This window comes from Sorghum bicolor, chromosome 1, assembly GCF_000003195.3.
Source record: "Sorghum bicolor cultivar BTx623 chromosome 1, Sorghum_bicolor_NCBIv3, whole genome shotgun sequence".
NCBI lineage: Eukaryota > Viridiplantae > Streptophyta > Magnoliopsida > Poales > Poaceae > Sorghum > Sorghum bicolor.
In genome coordinates this window covers 2,879,942-2,888,054 of record NC_012870.2, presented here as the reverse complement: position 1 = coordinate 2,888,054, position 8,113 = coordinate 2,879,942, and the positions used below count along the sequence as shown (strand labels likewise).

The following is an 8,113-nucleotide window of genomic DNA, read 5'->3' as shown; positions in this document are numbered from 1 at the left end:
ACGATCATGCACGATCCACGGCTTCTCTTGCACATCTTGTGCTCTTTTCATTTTGTTAGAGGTCAATTAGGCACAACAGGAATAAAACAGGGCAATACGCACACGCATTTATCAAAAAAAAAAGGCACATGCACACACGGGTGCGCTTCACCTTCACATCGAAGGTTTTTTTGTGTGTGTGTGAGGTTTACTTTGAACTGCAGGATCCACACGTGCTGAAAACGAGAACTGTTAATCGGGCCGTTGGGCCTGTTTCGTAGCCTCCTAGGCCTTCAGCCCATATGCCATGCCCATGAGACCATCCTAAGCCCATATGTTCATTGCAGGCTTGCGGCACTCGCGTCGCGTTGGACTTTTGGAGAGAGAGAGAAAAAATATTTCGACAAGATTAGGTAGAGCACGAGAGTTAAGTGAAATATTTTTGTACCATATTGGTTACGCAAAAGGTGATTAAACCTGTTCATAAGCAAGTTTCTGGACACGGAAAGCACCGCGCGGCAAGCGCGGTAAGCCACCATCTTAACTTTGCGGTAATCTTTGCGAACGTATTAGGCAGGTTCTGGACGCGGGCGATAGACGATGAGCACACTACATGTGTGCTTAGCTTTTTATTACAAAAAATAATATCTCACATGTCGTGCTTTTTTTTCTTGGCCGCTTCAATCTCATCATCATGCCATGGCATGGCAAGTTTATGCGCTAGTAAGGAGTATGAAAACTGAGACGCGTGCCTTACAAAATTAAAATTTATACGAATTTTAGGACATGTTTGAGCTACACTAATCATTACTAACTAGCTACAATTAAAATATATAGATGTTGTTTGATATATACTGGAGTAATAGGTACCTGTTTTCATGGTACAAGTTGCATTTGCCCCTAGTCCACACATGAGCACAGGGATAAGGGAGGAAAAGTTGAGACATGGATACAGATAGGATGAAAAAAATAGACTTTCTTTTAATCACTAGCTCGTTTTAACTCAAACTATTATTCTTAGTTCGGAGTAACATTACACTAATGCGAACACTTTTCAAATTCCAAATAAAAATGACAATACATTGTATTTGTTTCCTAGGCTAGGTTTGTCATGTTTAGTTACCCGTATTGCCTCTAGCAAGGCTTGTCGCCAGCAGGGACTGTGCTTTGATGCCTAGGCGTGTCGCTGGGCTTGGACAATTACAGTATGTTCGGTTATTAGCACCGGTCGGGAACGGCATGTTGCCTCGGTTTCTGAGCCGGTGCTGCCCTTCTAGAACTAAAGGCCCACCCTTTAGTCTCGGTTTCGGGAACCGGGGCTAAAGCCCCCCCTTTAACACCGGTTCGTAATACCAACCGGTGTTAAAGAGTCCTGTCAAAGTTGCCACGTTGCACGACCCTTTAACACCGGTTGGTATTACCAACCGGTGTTAAAGGGGTTTTTTTCGATTCATTTCTTCGGTTTTGTTTATTGTTTTTATATAATAATAGGTTTTTCAATACATATTTTATGTTGATATACTAATATATATATTACAAGCATATTAAGCATATATAAATAAAAATTATAGGCTTAGCTTTATAATTAAGCTTTGCCTATAATAAAATGAATAGGCCACATAAAAAATTAAATAGATATGTAAAAAGCTATATATATATATATATATATATATATATATATATATATATATATATATATATATATATAGTTTTATAAGTACAAAATTCGTAACACATATATACATAGAGTTTTTTCTCCCAATGTCTAAAACCAATATAAATGATCATTATTGTTTGGAATAAGAGTTTCGTTGCCGTTGAAGTGAAACTCACCGTTTGGATTGATCACTTGCTCGCGGAGAAATCCTGCTATCGTCTCTTGGATAGCTTTGATTCGGTCTTTTTGCATGACCTTTTCCCTCAACCATTCCGTCTTTAATTTGAAATAAATAAAAAAGGTATTAGTTATATAAGTTATTCAATATAATTCAGTAGATAATGAAAATAGACATGTAACATACTCTGAGCGTCTCTGTGGGTGTTCGATTGACTTGTGCCATCATGAATTTGCACACGTAATATGCACATAGGTTGTTCCCCCCTTCTTGTCTTAAACACCACTGTACAATATATATATAAAAAATATTCACGACCACGACAATAAGAAGGCTAAAAGTTAGCGAAAGTTTGCTAGCTAGTACAACTTCAAGTGAATGATTCAAAATAACAAAGTGGATGATTGAAAATAACAAAGTGGATTTGAGCTCAAAATAATGGGAAAATCACAAGCCAAAAACAACATGGCAAAGACAAGAAAGGATGCAGTTAGTCACCTCTAAGCACGAAGAGACGATGACGGAGTCGAAGAAGATCAACGATGGACATCGGAGATGAAAAACAAAGGAAGACCAAGCAAGAAGAAGCTTCAAGAACAACAATGATGCTCTCGGTTTCAAATGGTAAGAGGGGAGGAGGTAGCCGACCTATAAACCGGACCTTTAGCATCGGTTCAGGGCAAAAACCGGTGCTAAAGGATTTGCCTCGGCTCAAGGCACTGGCCGGTGCTAAAAGGGACCCTTTAGCACCGGTTGGTAACACGAACCGGTGCTAATGGGTCTCTGCCCCGATAGCCGTTGGGTAGGACCCTTTAGCACTGGTTCGTGTTACGAACCGGTGTTAAAGAGGCCTTTAACCTCGGGCCGCAAAAAGGCCGAGGTTTTTGGCGATTTTGGACATCGACCAATGCCTCATTTGTAGCAGTGTTAGCTAGTTCTTAGTTTGAAGTAACAGTGCACATAGAGAATGCTTTTAAATTCCAAATAGAAATAACAATACATTTGGTTCCTAAGCTAGATTTGTCAAAGGGCATGTTTGGTTGCCCCTATTGCCTCTAGCAAGGTATGTCGCCAGCAGGGACTGTGTTTGGAAAAACGAGCCTCCGGTTCCAAAAGCCTAGTTAGCAGCAAAATGTACTTACCGTAGTAACGGACTACCGTAGAAAAAGATTTTCTCCATCCGAAAGGAAAACAATACACAGAAGGATTGTGCTTAATCATTGGTCCGCTCTTCCATGACTCGCCATTACATGATTCTTCTCTGCCGATGAGATTACGGCGACAAACGATCGTGCTAGCTACACGCGGCTGCTCCTCTCGTCAGCCACTCGACGCCTCCAGATCGATCCCTGAGCCCCACCGCGACAACCCGACGGTCGCCGGCGACGATCCGGCCAACCACCCGATCCGCCGGGGCCAAACCAATCCAGGATCCAATAAAAAAAAATGGTGGCCAAAATCCAGTGAGCCACGTGTGCCAATTCCTCGTGTTCGTTCCCCGCCAAGAACACGCGCGCGCACCTGGCACAGCGCTGGATGCGTGCCACTGTACTCGCCCACCACGCCCACACCATCTCATCTCATGATGACATGACCGGATCATCCGATCCATTCATCCTCATCTCCGCGCGCGTCGATCCAAGAGCACGAATAGGAAAGAGAGGAATCGCGGAAAGAGACGCATCGACGTCGACGTCGACGGCGACGCTGGTTTAAGCCCTCCTTCGTTGCTCGAGGTAGGCTTCCTTCTCCCCTCCTAGAGACGGCATTGGTTGGTTTGCCGGGGGCCGATGGCGGCGGAGGCGAAGGCGCCGCTGCTAGAGGAGGCGCGGAGGGGCGCCACGCCGGCGCAGACCATCGGCAACATCGTCGTCTCCATCGTCGGCACCGGCGTGCTCGGCCTGCCCTTCGCCTTCCGCACCGCCGGCTGGCTCGCCGGCGCTCTCGGCGTCGCTGGCGCCGGTGCCGCCACCTTCTACTGCATGCTCCTGCTGGTCAGTACAGTACCTGTGTTCGATTCATCTTTGCTCCAGATCTAAGCTTACTGATTGATTCCAAGCTTCATCCATCCACCAAATGAAGCTGGAATGCAGAGACAAGCTGCGAGAGCAAGAGACCGAGGAGGACGGCGAGCAGCACCAGCGTTGCTGCAACTACACCTACGGCGACCTGGGCGAGAGGTGCTTCGGCCGGATCGGCAGGCACTTCACCGAGGCCACCATCATCCTGTCGCAGACGGGCGGCACCGTGGCGTACCTAGTGTTCATCGGCCAGAACGTGTCGTCCGTGTTCGCCGCCGAGGACGGGCACGGCCCGCTGACGCCGGCCACCGTGGTCCTCGCGCTGCTGCTGCCCGTCCAGGCGGCGCTGTCGCTGGTCCGCTCGCTGTCGTCGCTCGGGCAGTTCAGCATCCTCGCCGACGCGTGCACCGTGCTTGCCGTGGCCACCGTGGTGAAGCAGGACCTCCAGCTCCTGGCCGCGCGCGGCGAGCAGCCGTTCCAGGGCCGCGCCGCGGTCGAGGGGCTCTGGGGCGTCGCGTTCGCAGCCGGATTCGCCGTCTTCTGCTTCGAGGGCTTCTGCATGACGCTGGCACTCGAGGCGTCCATGGCCGACCGGAGCAGGTTCCGCTCCGTGCTCCTCCAGGCCATCGCCGGCGTCACCGCCGTGTACGTCTGCTTCGGCGCCTGCGGCTACCTCGCCTATGGCGACGCCACCAAGGACATCATCACGCTCAACCTCCCCAGCACCTGGTCCACCGCCGCCGTCAAGGTCAGTCAGGAAACACGAACAACACGGCCGGCCGGCCGCATCGCCATCGGTGAAACGAAACCAGAGGCTAAAAAACGGCTGCTTTCCATGCGTGCAGGTTGTGCTGTGCATCGCGCTGGCACTGACGTTCCCGGTGATGATGCACCCGATCCACGAGATCGTGGAGGCGCGGCTGCTGGCGCCGGGCGGGTGGCTGCGGAAGCGCGGCGGCGCCGTGGAGCGGGCGGCCCTGCACGCGAGCCGCGTAGCGGTGCTGGTGGCGCTGTCGGCGATCGCGTGCTTCGTGCCGGCGTTCGGGTCGTTCGCGTCCTTCGTGGGGAGCACGGTGTGCGCGCTGCTCTCCTTCGTGCTGCCCGCGCTGTTCCACCTCCGCGTCGTGGGCCACGCCGCGGGCGCCGCGCAGCGCGCCGCCGACTGGGCCATCCTCCTCTTCGGCCTCGCCTTCGCGGCGCACGGCCTGTACGCCGCCGTCCTGTCGCGGAACTGACGGCAGGCGGCGGGCGGCGGCGGCAGCCTAGTGCACGTTCCCATTCCGACGCACGATTTTCTCTTCCACGCGCGTTTGTGTTGATAAGATAAGATAAAAAATGCAGCAGTTTCGTTATTATAAAATTGATTGATTGATACGTTTCGGATAGGCCTGGATAGGAGGACTGGAGAATCTGTTCACTCCTGCCTGTTTTCAGAAAATAAAAAATTACAAAGTTCAGACTTCAGAGTAGCATGACAGATGATTACCTGGTGTAATCTGCGCTCTGGCGGCGCTAAATAAAAACAGGCAACTTCTACAACGACTCGTTGTTTGGGTCTGAGTGCTTTACCCTTCGACTTAGGCCTTGTACAATTGCCGAAAGCTGTAGCACTTTCGTTTGTTTATAATAAATATTGTCTAATTATAGACTAACTAGATTCAAAAAATTATCTCGTGATTTAAAGATAAACTGTATAATTATTTTCTATTTTTAACTATATTTAATGCTCCATACATATGACGCAAAATTTAATATCATAGAGGAATCTTGAAAAAATTTTAATTTTGAGGTAAACTAAACAATACCTTACTATATGCTAAAAGGAACCACGAACCAGACCCATCTACCACCGGGCTCCATTGAGAACCCAGCTAGTTAACAAATCGTCTTGTGCATTTCATTGAAGAAACAAAAGCTGGGAGGAAATGCTTGTTGCTTCTGAAGCATCAAGCACCTACAGTAACGCACCTTAGCTATTCAGAAAGTAGCATCAATTCAATGGTTACAAACTTGCGATGCCATCAAGGTCTTCCTTGAAATGTCTATTTGCGAGGCGAGGTTAATTATCTAGAAACAGTCTAGCCGAGTAAAGTATCCTGTTGGAAAGTTATATTAATCTACTGTTGTTGGGACAGATTTAAGCTACTTAGGAACAACATGAACCATGAGACTAGTAGGTGTGCAGTTAGAAAACAAGGCATAAGCGTGATAAGAAGTTAGAAAACAGGTTTGAAATGGATCCAAGCTGGTCTGAGTACACTAGTACAGACGCATGCGGCTGAAAACCCATTTCTACTGGCGTTTTTCAGCACCGCCTGCGCTGGAGGCTAGTAGAAATGGGATATTTCTACAGGCGGTAACTAAAAACCGCCTTTGGAAATGCATTTCTACTGGCGGTTCAGTTATGCCAACCGCCTGTAGAAATATTTTTCCAAAAAATAGGAAATCGGTTTTTAAAAATAGGAAAAAAAGATTTTAATATAAGGAAGGATCATCGGCTATTCGCCCGCAAGTCGCGCTTTCTACTGGCTTTTTTTTCGTGTAAAATCGCGTGTTTCGCGGCCGGTGTGATTCGAACCTGCGATCTTGCCCTTGCGCGTAGCCTCCTCTACCGCTCCACCTATCACTCACTTGTGTCTATATAAGAGTTTAGTTCCCCACATATTATCCCAAACCGAGCATATATTGATTATTTGAGGCCCTAAACGGATTCCAATGGAAAAGTTGTCAACTACAAAGTTTCATAACTTTTTAAGATCTACAACTTTTATATTGGAAGTTTTTCCATCTGAGGTCATTTACAAAATTTGAATTTCAAATTTAAAAAATTCAAACGTAGTTTTCGACGACAAGATGATGTCAAATGAAAAAATTATCAACTACAAAGTTTCATAACTTTTCGAGATCTACAACTTTCATGTTGACAGTTTTTTCAAACAAGATCATTTGAAAAACTCAAAAAATTTAATTTCAAATTATTTCTACAGACGATTTTCTTAACAAACCGCCTGTAGAAATATGATTTGTACAGGCAGTTTCTTAGGAGAACCGCCTGTAGAAATACATGATTTCTACAGGCGATTTTGTTAGAAAAACCGCCTGTAGAAATATGATTTTTAGTGGCGGTTCCTTAGGACAACCGCCTGTAGAAATGCATGATTTCTACTGGCGGTTCTGTTAGGAAAACCGCCTGTGAAAATGCATCTTCACAGACGGTTCGTAGTTTTGACACCGCTCTTTTTACACCACAGGCGCGTGATAACTACAACCGCCTGTAGTATAAAAAAGAGACGTCGGCGTTGTACTCTTTTCTACTAGTGGTAGTAGCTGCAGTTTGGTTTGGTTTTAAATTAGTGTTTTAGTTTAATTTGGGTCAATGAACACAAATGGAGGGTATGGTGTACTCCTGCACATAACCTCAGCGAATTGGTCTGGCGCAGTTTTGAAATTTATGAAAGACCATTTCCAACTCATTATGTAGGATCCATGAATCAACCCATGCCACATTTCTCCCGATGACATTCATGACGGTAAAAAGTGGATGATCCATTCTCAAACTATCACAACATGTACAATAATTCACATACCGAAGTTGTTGTAATGACCGAGAGAGGGTGAATTGGCTCTAACAAACTAAGGTGACAATCTTGATCCATGCAACCTCTAAACCCCTATAGCAGATAGCACATTGGGTCCTTAGTTTTTCTTCGAAGACAAACTATTGACTCAACCAACATATAGATAGCAGGTGTGAAATATATGCTAAGCACACTAACATGAATTATAGTTCTCACACAAAAAGGTTGCAAGCATGAGAGAGAGCAAGTAAAAAAACAAGACAAAGAGACAACTTGGTTTTCCCCATGATCTCGAGTTATTGTCACAACCTCTCTACTCCACATTGGAGCACCATAGGAGTCTAAAAAACTTAGGTTAAGCTACTATCTCCACTTAGCTCAAAAAGTTCAAGCTCGAGCACCATTAGCTAATACTCAAGGCTAAAACTTAAAGCTCATTTTTGGGCTTGGGTGTCTCTTCAAATACTTCACTATATTCTCTATAGGTGATGATAACGATGAGTTGCAAGAGCAACTTCTAATTAGTCAAGGGTAGCACTTATATAGAGGGTTGGATGGCAAGAAACGAGCTGATCTTTAGAGGAATTGGCTCAAACCGAGAAGATTGCATCCGAATGTTCTTCAAAGAGATTAACCTGCTCCATTATAGGTTGAGACAGGACCAGCACGACAGTTATGATTCATGAAAGCAAACTCTAGC

General features: G+C 46.2%; 1 protein-coding gene across 2 annotated transcripts; it reads left to right on the top strand.

The window, feature by feature from the left end:
- On the top strand, window positions 3,347–5,374 carry LOC8057066 (amino acid transporter ANT1). Of its 2 annotated transcripts, none has more exons than XM_002466164.2 (3): window positions 3,347–3,808; window positions 3,897–4,583; window positions 4,681–5,374. In XM_002466164.2, the coding sequence occupies exons 1-3, from the start codon at window positions 3,605–3,607 to the stop codon at window positions 5,068–5,070; spliced, it is 1,281 nt and encodes a 426-aa protein (XP_002466209.1). In that variant the 5' UTR covers window positions 3,347–3,604; the 3' UTR covers window positions 5,071–5,374. The 2 variants fall into 2 exon arrangements, with proteins under 2 accessions (XP_002466209.1, XP_021314619.1); XM_021458944.1 differs by having other exon boundaries at window positions 3,722–3,808; window positions 3,874–4,583.

What these genes read in the sequence shown, in the direction of transcription:
- LOC8057066 (XM_002466164.2), top strand. Translation starts at nt 3,605, where the DNA reads ATGGCGGCGGAGGCGAAGGCGCCGCTGCTAGAGGAGGCGCGGAGGGGC. An exon ending in TCTACTGCATGCTCCTGCTG is followed by an intron (nt 3,809 to 3,896) that starts GTCAGTACAGTA and finishes CACCAAATGAAG; the next exon opens with CTGGAATGCAGAGACAAGCT. An exon ending in GGTCCACCGCCGCCGTCAAG is followed by an intron (nt 4,584 to 4,680) that starts GTCAGTCAGGAA and finishes CCATGCGTGCAG; the next exon opens with GTTGTGCTGTGCATCGCGCT.